Source organism: Syngnathus typhle, linkage group LG16, assembly GCF_033458585.1.
Source record: "Syngnathus typhle isolate RoL2023-S1 ecotype Sweden linkage group LG16, RoL_Styp_1.0, whole genome shotgun sequence".
In the NCBI taxonomy this organism is placed as follows: Eukaryota; Metazoa; Chordata; class Actinopteri; order Syngnathiformes; family Syngnathidae; genus Syngnathus; species Syngnathus typhle.
Genome location: NC_083753.1, coordinates 8,387,258 through 8,405,627, shown reverse-complemented (window position 1 = coordinate 8,405,627; position 18,370 = coordinate 8,387,258). Strand labels below are relative to the sequence as shown.

At 42.6% G+C, this 18,370-nt stretch overlaps 1 protein-coding gene across 7 annotated transcripts in view; it reads right to left on the bottom strand.

The window, feature by feature from the left end:
* cdin1 (CDAN1 interacting nuclease 1) overlaps nucleotides 1-18,370 on the bottom strand; it is a 50,696-nt gene that overhangs the window by 16,367 nt on the left and 15,959 nt on the right. For 6 of the 7 annotated variants that reach the window (XM_061301343.1, XM_061301345.1, XM_061301346.1 and 3 more), the window contains exons 7-11: nucleotides 17,977-18,056; nucleotides 17,714-17,763; nucleotides 17,173-17,240; nucleotides 16,122-16,187; nucleotides 15,894-15,999 (exon numbers count right to left, since the gene is read on the bottom strand). In XM_061301343.1, the coding sequence (XP_061157327.1) occupies nucleotides 15,894-15,999; nucleotides 16,122-16,187; nucleotides 17,173-17,240; nucleotides 17,714-17,763; nucleotides 17,977-18,056 (370 nt within the window). Of the gene's footprint in view, nucleotides 1-232; nucleotides 5,248-15,893; nucleotides 16,000-16,121; nucleotides 16,188-17,172; nucleotides 17,241-17,713; nucleotides 17,764-17,976; nucleotides 18,057-18,370 lie in introns of those variants that run through there. The other variant, XM_061301349.1, reaches the window with a different exon arrangement.

Sequence of the window (18,370 nt, the reverse complement as noted above, 5' to 3'; positions counted from 1 at the left end):
ACTGCACACCAAGTAGCCCCCCCCCCCTCTTAAGTCCCACCGTTTCCATAGCGGACAGCAACATGTCTGCCGGGTCTTAATATGGAAATGTTATGGAAACAAAATGTAAACATTTACATTAGATGACTTTTGAACGGGGGTTATGTTTCTTTTTTTAATTCAGCTGCTGTGTTGTACGTAAGGCCGACGGAGGGTTGGGGGGGTGGGGTCCACGGAACGCAGAGGACAAGCGGGGCTGCGGCAAGCGAACGGAAAGGTTAAAACTGTACATCAACAGATAAGACGGCCGAGGAGAATACATCACGTCAAAGGGTGGGGAGCGGGGCGAGTGCAAATTGAAACGTGCAAAATTATCAACGCCAGGGGAGCCGTGTCACCGAGGCCTTTCCGTACGCTCAAAGAAAATAAATGTGCTCAGAATGAATCCTACTGGGATGCTGAGGTAAGAAGCAGACGCTGGGGATTGAAACAACAACAGGAGGGAGGGGCCGAGTGGTGGTGGTGGTGGTGGGGGGGCACGGCCGAGCTGGAAGTCGAGACGATGGGATTGTAACTCAAAAGTGCGCAATCGCAGACGGAGTCGTGCAAAAATACACAGGGGTTATATCGAAAGAGACGGTTCTCACAAGAATTTGGCAGGCCTTTGCTGTAACTTTCCAAACCTTAGCGTCGGATTCCAAAAGGGGTCAGGATTTATTTGGTCGTCGATTTTTCGGTTGAAAGGTATTTTAATGAGTGTCGAGCATTGTTTTTTTTTTGTAGGCAGGGCTGGCGTGACATCTTGTTTTATTATTTCGGCAATAATAAATTACAACATCACAGTAATGCATCACATACTGTATATTTACAAGTTGGGTCGTGTCGAGGAAGTTGGGAAGAATTTATTTTTTCTCCCGACACCAAGGTACGTTTGTGTATTGGTCGGAGTGTGTGAGGTCAGATTGAGGGCTGGCAATTGTATTTTCCACTCATGTAAACTCATCTCTGTAACTTATCAGTGCCAAGAAAGATAGAGGAAGATTACCAAGTGTTATCTAGTTGCCATACAACAACATTTGGGTCAGGGCATTCCTCACCTGACCCAGAATGAGGTCATTAGCACTATATAGTTGAAATTAAAAACGTTTAAAAAATAAATTTATTTTAAAAAATCTAAAAGAAAATATTCAAACAATAATATACAATAAATAATATCATCATAAAATGCTGAACATGATTTCAATATGACATTCCTGCTAAAAAAGTAGGTATAAAAAATCAGCATAAATTAATCAAATTTTATATTAAAAAAAGTGTCACTCACTATATAGAACTGCAAATTCTAAATTGTAAAATTCATGAGTTGTCCAATGTTTACAACAGCGCATGAAATATCTATTTTGAGTTCTTTATATTACAATTGTGACCATTAATTTTGCATTCCACATCAGATTTGAGTAATTGCTCAAATCTAAGCATCCTTCCCGGAATGAACCTTTGACATCTGTAAACCGCTCAAGTTGACCCTTTTTTCTTTATCTCCCAATCGCAAATTCTCACTTTCTCCGACCCCCCAGTGTGCTTGACAAAGCTGCCATTACCTCCGTCACCTTCTCGCACTCACCTTAAAAATCTTATCTCACACACACGCGCACGCACAGTTTGACTGACCCTCTCCCAATCAGTTCACTGATAACCTGCTTCACACATTTGGCCGTGAATAAACACATCTTATAATAGAAGCGCTTATTTAGAGATGTAGAATTTCTTAAAGTGACCCATTTCTGGAAATTTAAATTCTGTATTGTGTTTGTGCGTACCTTTTGAAATTAAGCTAATCTGAATGCTAATGCGCTAGCAAGACCTCATCCCGGTGTTGTGCACTTGTCGGCTAATTGTCACCTTACAGCACAAAAATGGCTTGATGGCTACAATTATAACGCGCTGGATGCGAATTTATTAACACCTGATGCTAATATTAAAAAAATCGATATAAGCCATCTTGTCGGCTTCCCGCGGTGGGGATCGGATGTGCAGACAGAGGAGCGGCAGCGCCAAGGGGATACATGCTCCTTTAACCTGTTATGGTGAACCCCCAGCAGTAATTGCCTCCCGTCTCTCGGGGACGGCGACCGTTCGGGAACGGCCGCAGCTCCTCAGACCCCGGCCCTAACCCCGCCGGCGAGCATGTTTTCAATTTTGGATGCTCCCCCGCTGAAGCCGTGGCCCTAATCAACAGCAGTTTGTATCGTAACCCAATCCGGCCTTGCGAGGGCAGCGGCAGGCTGACCGGGCGCCTGCAAACTTGATGGGTCCAGCTGAGTGTTAAGTGTGTGCGTGCGTATCGTGATATCGCGTGTAAACGTGAGGTCACGGGACGGGGTGCCTGATACGTTCACGTATTGCTGTTGATGTGGAAGTAAACATTCGAATCACACACGGTAAACAAACCGGCGGGCCAAAGTAATTAGACAGCCAAGAAAATGTCAAAACCTTGACATACGATTTTCTTTCATTAAATCACAGTTTGCCTGATTTTGATTTGCATAAAAATCAAAACTTGCCTGAGAGATTTTGTATGATCACTAGCAAACTAGGCTTGACTTAAAAAAAAAAAACAGGACCTGTTACTTGATTGTTTTCGTTTCGATTCATTTATCGTTGCGCAATCGTCTCAATTGAAAGCACGGGAAGAATTTCTCTGAAAGTTGGGCACAGTAAAGCAGGTGTGAATGTTAGTCGCAGAGGACCCACTGGCCTTTTTGTCCATCACTAAACCCCCCAACCCCAAAATTAGAGCGTGACCTCACAACGTGTTCCTGGGAGAGAGCGCGAAAAAAGGCCAGGCCTGGCTTTTGTCCAAGTCAGCACCTTTGGAAGTGCAGTGGCGTTAGCGCCACTAAATCAACATGTCAGCACCCGGCCTAGTAAACTTCTTAAGCCAGGCTAGCTAGCCCACACACCTAATGAAGTGGCGTGAATGCCCATCTGTCTGAGGGGGGTGGAGGGGGCGTCCATACAAAGGAAAACCGAGAAATACATACATTTGCTGTTTTTGTTTGAACGGAGGCGCGATGCAAAACAAACGAGCTATTAGTGTCTTTCGGCTGGCGACCTTGGCCTCGGATTCCGAACTGTCCCAGTTTGAGGGGCAAGTTTGGGGATGGACACAACCTGGGGGTGGGGTCACGAAAAGCTGTGTGCTTACTCTGCACTCTGTTTACATTCCTGAGGGTAATTTTAGCCCCAGGGGGTGGAGAAGGGAAGGGGGTCCGACATGTCATTCGGGCTTGTCAGAAATCGACGGTCCAGCCGGCGCAGTGGTGGCACCTGGACTTGTGGGTGGTGCGGAACAAAAATATAAATAAAGATTTTTTTTTCAATTATATTTCAACGGTATATTTGACATTTAGGAGCCTTTTTTGAGGAAAATGAAATAATGCCAAACTGAAGAATAGATCTGTTGACTCAGAAGCCGTCAGAAGGTGCGTCAAGGAGACCGGACCAACCACGGTGTCCTCGCAAGGCTTTTGTTTGCACAAAAATTCAAAGGTGCAAATCTAATTGTGTTGTAGTTTTAAAAAATTTGCTACGCAAACAAAACAATAATCCCGGCACGAGAATCTCCTGCTGGGATTTGTCTTTTATTACTCCCAGTTCCCTCAAAGGCCGCAGAATGGCTGCGTGTTTACAATTTTTGAAAGACAGGGGGGGGGGGGACGCGACGACGAGCGAGAGACGGAGCTTATCGAAACTAATTAGGCGAGGGATCGGGATAGAAGTTAAATGTTGGGCTACATGTAATGAAAGTAGCCGTGCGGGGGGACAGCGAGAGGTCACGGAGGGCCAACGCCAAACAGTGGTCCTCAGGCAATCTGGTATTGATTTGCACTCGTTTGGGGATGAAGGTGGATGCTGGCGGGGGGAGTCACGGGGGAGTCATGTAGCAAAAGAGAACGAGAGTCAAAGACAGATGCTCAGCCGGAGTGGAAGGGTCTTGTGAGTTGTCAACTTGACAGTTTAACCCCCTTTTGGAGGAGAGCAAACAAAGCAGGGGATCTCGCGGGCTGACAGCGTTGATCCGTCATAGCCATGACACTGCAAAGCCCCTCGCCATGCCCGCCGAGAAGAGGAAGCGTTGCGTGTGCGTGCGTGCGTGGGTAAAAATATGCAAAAGCACATTCTTTTAAGCCGCAGAAAATAGATTGGGTAATGCTTGACGCACGCTCAGACTCGGGATTTGATATTGATTTGAGCTTGCCATCATTGTGTGTCCTCCAATGCGCTTTGATTTTGGTTAATATGAAGGTATTTTGATTTGGACATAACTATGGAAGTCGGGAGCGTTCTACTGCATTGCAAAGTGTATGTGAATTTAAATAAATATCGGGTGCTAAAATAATCCATTTACGTCACAACACAGTCGAAATTATTTGCTGCATTTTATGATTCAATTATTTTATTATATATCGTATTATACAGTACATTTATGATACACATTTATTATTTTATTACATTTTTTGCCACAGGAAAAATAGACTTGAAAATAATATTAAATTATTATTTTATTACATATAGTATTATTATTTTATTTATTTTGCCGCAGCAAAAAAATAGACTCCTAAGAAGAAGTTGAATGAAGGTCTTGCCACAAGCGCAAAGACGTCAACACTCCTCTCCCGTCACTCAATCTGCGAAACGGACCCTCGAAGCACCTTCGTGTACTTAAGCACCTCTTTTTCCCTTCTAAAGCTCACACTGCTTTGTCACAGCAAGTTACTCCCCCCCCCAACCTCCCGGCAACTTAATGCAAGCCTTAAAAAACAAACACACCCGAAAGGCTGTCCACGTCGAAATTAGAGCGGCCCTTATTGTCCCCATTACGGCCCATGGCGGCGGATGCTCCGGGGGTCCCTCGCCTGTGAGGAGTTGTCAGACTGTGGACGCGAACCCGCTTGACAGGTAATCTGAATGTCTTCAATTAGCCCAATTAGGACTGTCATAAACAATTGCGCCAGCAACACAAACAGATAAACGCACGCACAAGTGCACAAGCGTACACACCGCCGGGGTCTGCAGAGTATTAATGAGAAGGGTAATGGGTATATCTACGGACGCCTGACTCGACTTTTCCCGTGGCGTGTATGTGTGTGTGTCCATCTTTGGAGGCCCCGCCCTTGCGTTGCTCTCAGCTGCACACTGCTGGCTGCTACCTGGTCACTTCAAATTGCGCCATCTCCTTTCATTAGCACGTTGCCGGCTGAGAATCTGAAAGGCCGTGACAAAATTCATTTGAGACGAGTGGGAGCAGATTGCCTGAAGCAGGTGCTATAGGGGAGATAAAACCTAAAAAAAAAAAAAAAAAAAGAGCAGCACCTCTGTACGTGTGTGCGCCGTGTTGTCGGGTGGCGCGTGCAAGTGGGTTGGACGCTTTTTCACTGGTCTTCACATTCGGTTCTTGTCCTCGCTATGGTAAATGGGTAATGACATGTAAGTGCTTTAGGGGGGGAGGGGTGGGGGGGGGGGGTTGAGAACGGCCCAGTGCACACTTTTACAAAGCTGTGGTGAAATCTAAATATTGTTTCTAGCGTGACTAAACAGGGCAACGCCTTAGCAGCGAGGGGTGACAACGCTAACATTGTTTGATTTGGTCTCCCTCTTCATATTATCTTATCGCGGCGCAAAGGTGACACCCACTCAGCTTTTGTGTTCCATCTACGGGCGGTTCGGCGCGAGCTAATCTTGAAAAGGAGGATTTCACAAACGTGAGACTTGAGCAGCGTTAGCATCAATATTTGAACAAGGCCGCGGCATCGACGGCGGCGAGATCACGTCAAGCAACAAGGTTGACATGTTGGGTGCAGTCCTTAGAAGATTCGCGTTTGGGTTTTGGGGAAACCCTGGGCCGATTTTTGGGTGGCGTCGTCATCTCGAGTGGAAAGGAACATCAAATATGATGCTTTCCAATGGCTAAATATGAGTTTGACTCTTGAATGTGACATATGAATGTGAAACTCAATATTTTCTACCTTTCTACAAGAAATATTTTTCAACTAATATTTATTAACTAATTTCAGCTTATCTAAAATTATTATCCTCAAATCATCTACCATGAAAGTAGAAAAATATAATAATTGTATTTACTTTGGGAAATAATGGTGAGCATTTTTGCCTATTTTCCATCATGCTATGAACCTAAATAGAAATTAAATCATACTTATTTAAAATTGTTAAACTAAAATTCAATTGTTTTGTCCAATGCATCGACTAATCGACATCATTGAAATATTAATCGGTTATTCAAATAAGTGTTATATATTATATTGTGTAATTCATTGATCTTGCTGGAAAAATATTGCGATAAAACAATTCCCCAGCCTTGGTCAAATTATTTTAAAGTCACCGCCTAGAATTACTTTGATTTCAAGATGGACCTGATTTTAAGTGACGTCTGCAAAGACAAAAACGGAAGGGGAAAAAAAAAAAGACAAAGAGAAAAGCCATCAACGGGCAAGTTGTAATGGGAAATTGCTCTTGGCAACTATTTGTTCAAGCACCAGATTTATTTCGTCTTCATGCCAACCCGACGAGCCCCCGTTGGAAAACAGGGCAGGTTCCCCCCCTAATGAGTAATCCATTTCCAAGCAGTCGTGTCTGGGCATGACAGTTTACTGAGAAGCTTGAAGAACTGGTAATTACCAGCGTTACGGGGCAATTAATGCATATTACACTGCAGCACTCATAGCGGTGACTGTCAGCTCCCCAATAAAAATGAGCACTCTTCAGCTAAAGGCTGACATTAATTGGGCCCTTAATGACTATGCAGAGGAACCAAGCCAAATAGGAACAAAACAGTGGAATCACTTTGACTCCGGCAGAGGGCTGAAAAGTGGACTAAAAATGAGATTAATTGCTCGTAGAGGGGGTTTGGAATTATAGGGTGCAGAAAGAGCAAAGGGGTGCTCATACAGATGACAATTCAATTAATTATTCTATAGTGCATTTTCTAGCCAAAGCATACGGTTAGAGTCGGTTTTAAGATGGTGGAAATATATTTGCACTCTTCTCAAAGGTCAATATTTTTTTCTTATTGTTGGAGACGTGAGCACTGATTTTAGCCGAGGAAAAAAGGAGGCCCGAAGTTCGGCTGAATAAAAAGTGAGTCATCATCATAAAGTATGTGGTTATTGCAAAACAGGCGGCATGATGTGCTGATCTTGAAAAAATACATGTGATAAATTAATCCCACATAGGCCTCTTGATAATTACGAAAATAAGAAATATAGCTGATTATAAAATCAACAAAATAAAGCACCAAAAAGTAAACAACTTTAAGGCGGACCCTAATACATCAAACGGGACTTCTGATAAATAATCCAAATAAATAAAATAAACTGACACAAAATAAATTGGAAAAATCTAGATGTAATAAATAAAAAAAGAGAATTATAGTAATTGCTGGAAAAAAAACTAATTTACAATTAATCATTTATAAAATGTATCAGGCACATCTAAGAGTAAAATATTTTTAAAAAGTCATAAAGTGAGCAACTACAACATTCCACCCACAGAAAAGTTTCATGAATCAAGGATTTACCAGAGATGTAAAATTCCAATTAGCGTTGCTATAAATCTATAGGCCTTAATCTCAATGCAAGCTAGTAAAAAGAAAAAAATAGCAGCGTACAAACACACATTTGCATACATTTTTGATTCCGGATTTCCTGGCTATTTAAATATGCGGTTAGAAATAGTGCGGCGCTGCCTCTTGCGCTGTCACGCCGCACGCTCACGCTGTCATTGGCCCTGATAGAACTCACGCGCTTCAAAGGCGGCTTTGCAAGGAGCAAATATTTGAATTGCAAAAACGCCTCATCTTCCAAAGGGAGCCAATTGAAGAGAACTTTTTAAGGAGTTTGAGACGAAGCGACCACCCCCACCCGCCGCAACCTCCAGGAAGCTCGCCCCTCTCGTATTCACCGCGTAAGCGCTCCCCTGGCTAATTTGCCATATCCAAATTTGTGTAATGGGATATGACACATTCTACAGGGGATTGGCGAGGGGGGGGGGAACTTTAATACGAGGAGAGAAGCGTAAAATGTTTAAGCTTGCCTTGTGTATAAATGAAAATCCACCACCCAAATCCGGGTTCCGTTCCAGAATGAAGCGTAATTAGCTGCTTAAATTCTCCGGCGAGGCCTTTGAGCGAGATCTTTAAGATTCTACGCAAACACGTTACACCTCGAGACTTTACATGTGTTCGCCGGAGATAAATGCGAGAGCGCTTCCAGCTAAAGAGAAAATGTCCAAAAATAATCTGAATCGTAAATCAACAGCGCGGCTTATTGGTTTTCTCAAAGTATGAGCCTGAGCGTTTGATGCCAGAATAAATAGCGCCGTTAAGCCCGAGCGAGTAAAAGTGGAGGCATGAAGGCCGCGGACAACCTTAACGTCAATAAATAGTCATCGTCAGACATCTAAGAAAATATTCTCGCAACAAGGGAGACACTCATCTCCCGACTTTATGACGAGACACATCTGCAAAAGTTGAATCCGAGCTTTTAGGAGTCAGCAGTTTTTCATCGTGCTTAACATTTTCTTGCTGTTTATCATCACTAAATCATGTCCTTAATGTTCGAGAGAGAAAAGGGCTGTTTTAAATTCCGCCTTTCTCCCAAGGATGAAGACCTGTCCGTTTTTGGTGACCTTTGTTGAGGGGGTCATCAAATGAACAAATGGCAAAGAACAGCAGTCCAGTTGTTTCATTCCTAACGATGTTCGATACCGTTGTTCAGACCGATACCAGTCCGATTAATAATCGATACTTTATTCTTTTTTATACATAAAATATCGATTAACAAAATGACCTTTCTTTTCCAAAGTAGATAATCATTTGCAGATGTGTCAAATGGCCATTTTGCATAATGCCATCCGCTTTAGTATCGGTGGCTGGTATCGGTACAATACCTTACACATATATTTTAGCTTTTTTTTTTTTAAGTACACACTGATTGATTTATAAATCGTACGCCGCAAACTGATTAGTGCCGCAATCGCCTCAACCAGCAAGCAGACATCACGGAGACAAGTTTGAGCCGAAATCAAATGCGAATGATGGATTGCTTTACTGCACAATGACCTCTGTCACCGGGCGCTTGTCCTAAATCAGACGTCGCGATAAGGGGCCCCACGCTAGTGCTCACCTTGGTATTTTAGCCAGCAGACCTTATCTGAGACTAGAGGAAGTTGGAGTAATAACTAAAGACAAGCGGCAACAAAACCCGGCCTGTCCTTGTCAAACATGGTTTACAATGTATAAGCCCTTATTTCCAGCTTTGAGGCTGTTAAGGCAATAATTACGTCACGTTTTAGCACTGCGGTGTAAAATTACAACAAAAATTTAATGAAAAAGAAAAGTTGGAGCAGAACCAGAGAGAAGGCTGACGACGAAGAAAAATAAAATACGCTGAGGTTCACAGTAGTAGGCTTTGCACGTTTTCCAATCGGAACACATGCGATGACTCGTTTATGCGCGTGTGAGTGAGAGCGCGAGCTAGCATGCTTCCAGGCAGTGGCATCAAAACGGTGGAGGGAGACCAAACATGACATCAAACGTCGCAATTAGCTGACCCCTTTTCCCGGAGTCGCCGTTTGAAACGGGGCTGCCTTTAGAAAGCGTGATTAAAATATGTTTGCTTTCTTATTCAAAATGACATTTGACAAGGTTAGCAATATTTCAACTAACTGCAAAAACATTCTTGTGGCCGTAATCCTTGACTTTTTTTTTTTTTCTTCCCCCCCCCGCCGGTCGCAGGTAACCTCCGAGCGAGTTTCCCATGAACTCATTGCTACAATTTGGGGAAAAGAAAACCGCCGAGAGGGAAGGAGAAAAAGCGTGTTTTGTTTCACCCGCACGGTTGAAGCTAAATGTTTTACAATGATTATTCAGGGAATTTAACCCCCCTTTTATTAAGTCATTTTGGTAACCGCCAGCTCCATCCTTGCACGGGACGGGACATGAGGACTGTCAGCAGCTAAGCGGATCAAGTTGCTCAAACTGTTAAACCCCCTCATCACCAAATTAGGAGAGGTGTAGTCCACAGTCTAGTGGTCAGTCCAAAAAAGAGCAAAAAGTAAGCTAACGGGGATGACATTAAACCACAATCGTAAAACTTGGAATTGATGTCGGGGGCTTCGAAGAGAAATACTGAAGTCCTGACAAAAGATGCAGATAAGCAAGGATTCATAGGGCGTATCAAGTTAATGGTTTTCACATTTACTCAAGTCACTGGGGGAAAGGGAATGTGAAGTGTCAGGATCGGACGGAGAACCAGGCCGGGCTTTAGCGGCAGCTGGGGCTCGAAAATGGCGGTGGCACTTTGGATCAGAGGTCTTTTCGCCAGACAGCTCAATGCTGCCGCTTTCACTTACAACGGCCGACCAAATGGGAGTTGTCATTTAAATGGAGTGAATTATATCGATGTGGCTCAAAATGAACAGCAGATTTCTCTGGCATTTTAATGACAGATATTTGTCAAGGGTTGATCCAAAGAGCTTTTTTTTGACATGGACCCGATGAAAGACGATGACGAATCCACCGGTACCGACTCGACACCGTACGACCGTAATTGCTGTGGATGGTTTTGTGTTGGAAAAAAAAAAGTACCTAGCTAGACAAACAAAAATAAAAGAAAAACAATGTTAATATATTGAATGGTACTCAGAGTATAAACCGACATATTAGCCTTAGTCAATGTTAGTTTCCCATAAGCATGTCAGTGAGATATTAAATTGACTTAGCATTAGCACTAGTTAGCAAGAAAGTTTTCTTTTACGATAAACTCCAATTGGATGTCATTAAAGAGCTCAGGAATGGGTTGAGTCACGTACATTGTTTTTCTTTGCCCATAAATTAATCTGATTCGAAATCAAGAGTAGCCAAAATCGGAACGACGATTACATTACGATTAATCGTCTAGCCTGAGTTGTAGCTGACTTTACTAATATATAATCAGTCACTACAATGCAGTTTAATATGATATTGTTTTTGAAGGTTGGCTACTTTTGAGACAAATCTGTGTAGCTTACGCCGCTTGTATATTAACCCTCGCAATTGATGAGCATCATCAAAAGGTCACCACTTGGACGCAGGCTCCTCATGTGTCTTTGATTACACTCTCCCACTAAGAGAGACGCAGGCAACAAAGTTTAAGCTATCAGGCAATCAGACGGCGGACAGACGTGAAACTCAAAACAGAGGCAGCTTGAGAGGAGAAGGCTGCCCGAGTTTAAAAAAAAAAAAAAAAGAAAAAAAAAAGGTTCCTGACGAAGGTCTTTAACAAATGCCAGGCCGGTGAGGAAAGACTCAGATGTGCTTTTCTAGCAATGAGGTCCTGAAGAGAATTAATTGTGAAATATCGTGCAAAAACAAAAACCTTTCAAATCTGTTACTTACGAGATGTCAATCAAAAACGACTACCATGAACCACAATCAGATAAAAAGCCAACGCAGGCAAACAAACAAATCTCAACCGTATAAGTTATTCCGGTTGAGTGATGAGGTCATCCGAAGAGCGAAAGTTTTGAAACCTCTTTTCCAAGCAAAAATGAGAAATGATGGATGGGAAAATTCAAAACAGCATCACAGCCTTTGACATTAGTTATCGCGGGGATTGATTTGAAGGTGTTTTATGGTTCTGTGGTTTTACAACTCTGCTTAGAATTATTGTTATTGTATAGAATCATCACGCTTAATGGCTGCTTGGGAGCCATGCCAGTAAAAAAAAAAAAAAAAACTGAGCGGAAAAAGGAAGACAAATATCAAAATATCAAAAGCTTGCTATAAATCACTAAAAGCCTTTAATCAGGATCGTTTTTTTTTTTGCTAAAAGCAGAAACCCGCCTAAAATATGGAAACCACTAAATAAAAAAAAAACATGCCAGGGAATTTTCGTTATCGTCCCTTCTCGAAATCCACGCAATAGAAAGGCGAGAAGAAGGTAGCAAAACTACAAGAGTGAAAATAAGCAGAGGTGGGATAAAAACAAGGTTATGTGTGGGACAGTGGACCTATAAAAAGGAGCCCGCTGTCTGGGTTATCTCGAAGAAAGCACTTATCACTAGCCAGCAGCCGTGCACGCTGACTGATGGACCTCCACAAAGCGCGAGTACCGTACGCATTATCTGGTACACACAGAGCGGCTTTTTAAACACAAAAGGCAGAAATATGAAGCATTGTTTCCTGGCTCGGTCGTTTGCTACAAAACAAGGCATTTGCTGCAACGTCTCAAATAGAACGACCCAAACATTGGGGGAACCGACAAGGAAATTGAAACTGAGATAAGGAAGGCCAGCTGAAGAATTTATGATCTCGGAGTGAAAGAGGTGAATTCTGATTTGGCGCTAATTTTTGACACAACTTTGCGTGAAAAATATGTGACCTCATTGCTACTAGATTTATTTTCTATTCAAGCTGGTTTGAGATAATTAATTAATTGATTATTAGATAGCAAACTAGGGTGCAGTACTGGGCTGCGGCCAGCAGAGGCGCTCCTGAGTCAGCATCAAAATTACTGGTAAGTTCTATGAAGAACGTATTGTGTTCAGAACGTTCAGATGGATCTCCTGTACCATTAAAAATATTAATTTGCCTCATATTCAATAAAATAAATGTACCTTATGGGGATATTTGGATAACATTTTGTGAAATATGACATTTTGGGTGTGGCTTCAAAAAGTCCTTATAAAAATTACAAATGTAAAAACATATTGGATGATCACATCAATTGTAAACATAAAAAAAAAACAAATCGGTCATTGACGGGAGGATGCATAGAAAAAAGCCCCCCCCCCCCCTAAATAAAAACTATGCCAAAGTCACACTTTCAGCAAAAACAAAAATTCTGTCTAAGCCCAGCGGGGAACTCCACGAAAAAAAAGGAGGTGAAGAAGTCTCTGTGATTCTGATGTTATCCATTGTGAAAGCTGACAAAAAACATGGACATTCATCTTTAAAAAAAAAAAAAGTTCCAGCGCCGCCCCCAAAAAGAAAAAAAAAAGCAATTCACAGCGTTGACACTCTCGCACCTCATTTCACTCCAGGCTTTCTTCTCCATCTCGCAGTTTCCCGGCGAGGAGGGCATATATGTTTCGCCGAGGTGGCACTCTCGCTGCGCCCGTGTCAAAACCCGGCTCTCAGTCACAATACTAAATGACAAATTTGGATAATATGCACATATATGACCTCACTGGCAGACATGGAGGCTTAAGTAAAGCTAAATCCTCAGGCTGCTAGAAAGACCTGAGCTCACAGACGCCTCAAAACAAGGCTCCCAAATGTGCATCCTTAAAAGCATGAAATCCTTGAAGCTTCGCAGCCTACTTGTCATTTGGCATTAATGCCTGCGTAGAAAGTTGACGGCATCGCACTCCTGCGCGCCGCCGCACCCCAAAACAAACATTTGCAAAGCCCTAAAGGAACTGCATTGCGCAGAGCTATTTTTTTTCCACTTTTTTTTTTTTTTTTTCCCTGGCTGTGGATATTCTATGAGAGGATGTCATAACAAAGGAAACAATAAAAGAGGCCACGTTCCTGCACAGCATGGGGTGCCGATAATGATAAATAAAAGGAAGGCGATGGATGTCATATGCTTCATCAGGGAAGAGAAGATTGCCGCCTTCACAAATAAGAAGACTTTATTAATATTCATAATTTTCCCTGCATGTGTTTTATTTTTTGCTCGGAGAAAATGATTTTGAGGTTACCTTGATGTGCATTGAAGAAGAAGGCGAAGAACTTGCAGGTGTAAACCCCATTAATATTTTCAAGTAATTAAACAATCTATTTGGAGTAGTCCAACAAAATAATGATAGGCATGTCTATTAAAATAGGACAATGTTGAATTAAGAAATTGCATTGCTTCAATTGACAGGGATTAAATGAATTAGTGCGGGGGGCGAAAAAAAAAAAAAAACAGTGTGCGGTTTTGGACCGTAATTGGAAAAAGTTCGCAAAGATCTTATTGTTAGCCAACGCGTCAGTGAGTAGATTAATAATAATATGACAAGTTTTATAAAACTCCTAGCATAAAAAAATACAGGCAATAAAAAAAATATTTGAACTATGACTTACTTCAAATCAAGAATATTTTGCTAATATAAACAACGATACACAAATGCATGTTTGCGCCTGAAGAAATTCCCAGTTGGTCAAGACAGATGATGTATTAAGGCAAACGCAAAAGGTCGTAACCCCCAGCTTCATATAAGGGAGAAATGAGGCATACTGTACCATTATATTGTTATCAATCATTTTTTGCCGGACGTCTGACAGCTCCTTATCAGAGCTAACCTTTTCACGCCGCCGTTAAGGGAGCCCACGTTCAACATTTGTAGTTTACAAATCTTACAGCTGACTGAGTTCAACGGGGGTGGGGGTTGAATTTGTGGACTGGCCGTCAACGGGAAAAATGTGAAGAAAAGGCAAAACGTTTATTCTTGTAATCTGCTCTGCCATGTCTGAAAATTATTTTGTGCCTGTTTGCACATTATATTCTGATCAGTGCTATTGATTCTTTCTTCGTACACTATTGCACTGGGGAGGGCAGTTAAATAGGACAAAGATCTTTCTTTGTCGTGAAGAGTCGAGGTTGTTTTCATGTTTTTGTTCGCTATATCTAATAATAATAAAGCTGAAGTAAAAGCGACATAGTGACTCTTCTGACCACGATTGAAAGCAATGAACTGGGAGTAACCGAAGACTAGTTTGATCAAAGAGGGCTGTTTTAAGAGCAATCACTTCCCTCAAAATACACACAAGGCTCGTTTAATATTCACCATCAGATAAATAATTCTCACGCGACTCTGATAGGTGGGCGAGATGGAGAACTCAATTATCCGAACATCCGTCAGAGCAGAGCCCGCTCTGGAACGCTACCGAGCAATAAGATTGATAGCCGAATTGACGGAGCTAGCCGGCGCTTTGCCGCCTCATCCGGGCACTGGACTTGAACACGCCGTTTGATTCCATCATTTTTCCCCCGGATTTTGCTCTTCTCTCTTTGGAGCATTGTACGTGAAGCATCATTACCCTTCACTCCACCGAAGAGGGGTTCATTATGGGGTTAGTGTGTTGGCAAGACTGTTGTTTGGATGATGAATGTAGTTGGTTAGAGCTTTGGAGAGAAAATTATCCGCTCCCCCCCAACACACACACACTCTTTGCAAGACGCTGAGCGCAATTTGCAGTTTGGTCAAATTCGTGAAACAAATAAAAATCAGCAAATCCTTTCACTGTTTTCCGATTAAACGTTGACCCAAAATGACATACATACCTGAAAGATGATGTAAAAGGTCCAACCATTTTGAAATGTCAACATTATATGTCGATTAAAAAGGAACGGTCGGCGGATAAGGTCGGGATTGACAGTTTTGCGTTTGGATTCTGACACAACAATGTTTATCTGATCGAGCTTCGGGTTGACATGACGGGATCTACATACGTTGTCACTCGTCTAATACGCTTGGACAAGGCTGTGCCACGGAATATCAATGAAAGACGCCTCCGGGCCAGAAATGGAAGGCTCGGGATCAGCCTAACCTTAGAATCGGCATGTACGTATCGTGACGCTTTGACCTTCTGGTAACTGGCGGCGCTGCGATAAAAGACGCCGAGCAAAAAGCTTTTCTGTCTTCAATCCAAACCGAACAAGAAAGAGGAGTGAAGGAAATCTATTTTTGGAAACGTTTGATGTGCTTCTTTTGCTGGCTCACTGTTACATTGATTTAGTTCAAAAAATAGCAGAAGGCTGATTATCTTTTGTTTGCCTCTGATTTCTTTTCAGGTGTTCAATGAGGCCTATTGAAGACGGGAATTGAACAAAAAAGTCCCTTTTAATCTGGAAAGAAAGACTGACCTGTTCCAGTAGCTCCAAAACTGTTCGTTGAGGTAAGTGCGGTGACTGTGGTCGTCTCCAAATGACGCTTTACTCTCAATCCAGTGAACAATGTGTCCTTCCACGGCTTTTGGAAACACACATAAGAAATAAATCCGACCATGAAATACAACTTTGACGTCTATAGGCGTCAATGGTCGTGAATGAATTCAAGTCAATACAATTGTGAGGGGGGGAAAAAATACTAACCAACGGGGACCTCCAGGATGATATCAGGTGTTTTGTCATAACCTTTTGCTCTCAGTTGGTTCTCATCTAAAAGAGAAGACACACGAGTCGCATTTGTTTGACTTTGGATCGCCTTAGATCGGTCGAAAAGCTTTACAACGCTGGCCGGTGTATTTGCTGTGTTCGCACGAAAAAAAAGCTGCGCCCCCAGTTTGTAGTTTGGTGAAGCCTCATAAAATATATGGCGAAGGGGGGGGAGACAAGGTTGGCATTACAGTCTGAGTAAGCCCGACCCCGAGATCCTCGTGGACGTCAGCCATTGTCCTTGACTTTTTGCACACTTCAGCCATTATCCGCACAACACCTGATTTCTCCATTAAATCTCGGGCTGACCAGGTCATTCGGTTCCAAGGGCCTGCCTCTTTGTCTCCAGCCAAGCTCGACTAATGGGGCGCGGAGGAGAATTGAGAAGAGATGGAGGGTGCCGGTGTCAGCCAAGGATGGAGACAGGCGAGCCGAGAGGGAGGTCAGAGTGGGTTGCCGCGGGCCCGAGGTGCATCCCGGGCTCGGCTAATGCTATTGGCCGCGGCCCGGCTGTTGACATTGTCATGTGGGCTCTGATCGCCTTTTTTACACCAGCTTTGATTAAAATTAATGGGCCGTCCCTGCTGTTGGGTGGCTTATTTCCAATCCATTTATCAAGTGGGGTGAGGTTGCCTCAGTGGCCCCGGTGCCCTCTGACAGTTTTAGAACAGTCCTCCGTATAGCCGTGAAGAAAGGTCAACGCGGCGGGTCCAAATAAATGATGTGGTCTTAATGACACAAGGAATGACTTTCATCCTTCACTCACCTGACCTATGGGATGATGATGATGATGGGAGGGGAGGAAGCAGGGGTTAAATATTAACTTCCACAATTTCACACATGGGCAATACCTCGATTAAATTCGGTCGGGACAAAATCGTATAACCCTGCAAAAATGATATTTGATGAAAACCGACATTTGATGTTTGTCCGCCACATTAAGAGGAAAGAAAAAACACTCCAGCAAATAAGTCAAATCACGACTTACCTAAGAAGGACAAATTTTTCTCCTTGAGTTTGTCACAGAGCAGAACCTCGTGCTCTTGGCCAATAGCGCTGTGGGTTGAAAGAGTCAAGGATTCCAAAAGCAGTTGTTTTCTACCAAAGCACTAAAAACTACGCACAATAAGTGCTTAATCATCATTATTTACATGTGCTTGCCCTGCTTTGACACGTGAGCTACACATTAGCCGCAGTAGTGCTCACATCAAATCTCAGTTGTGAACTCTCCGTGGTGCTGAACCGCATCTGCTTGATGACGAAGCAAAATGAGAATATTCAGTGATGCCAATTGCTTACCGACAAACTCGTGACTTTTTTCCCCCCCTCTTTTTACGCCGATCCACCGGCTGCGCACGGACATTTGGAATTGCACATCTCCTTCCACATCTTGTATCATTTGAGGTAGAGGGATGGCAAACGCCTCCGCCGTGAAGCAGAACTTTTATGTGGGCTGAGGGCAGACACATCTCATCCCCTTCAATAGCTCCTCGTCAATTTCAAGCTAAAAATTTTATGGGATAGGATACTGTTTGATGCAGTCTACCAGTGGTCCATAACAGCAGTCGTTTACGGTGCACTGAGGGGAGTTGGGGGAAGGGGGGGGGGGATATTAGAATGTGAGCAAGGGAGAGAGAAACAGGAGAAACAGACAGGTGGAGGTGAGGGAAGAGATGTTGGATACAGTAATGATCAAGAAGAAAACAATCTGGCAGACAGTTGTTGGATGATTCAAAAGATCCTCCTAAAAATAGCTGACATGCATTAAAAAAACAAAAAAATATTAATTTACTTGGTAGACGTTCTTGGCCAAGGTTTGGTTTGGGATTAACGATGGTTCCTTGAGCATACTGTTGAGGACTGATTTGGAAGCTGTGGAGAAGAATATAGACTCATGTAATCATATAATATAGATGACAACAGAATAGAAATGATTAATCGACAAATAATCGTCAATTATTTTTGATGATCGAATAATCATTGAGAACTGAAAATATTTATCCGCTCAAAATTTCAGCCTCTCGACTCAAATTTCTTTTGTCTTCTATGAAAGCGGAACGATTATTATTGTTTTATCATGAAAATGAATTAAAATTATTATATATAAAATTTAAAATATACAGTAACCGCTATGCTGAGTAGATTTAAAAAAAATTGTAAACTGAATGAAACCGCCCAGTGATGGA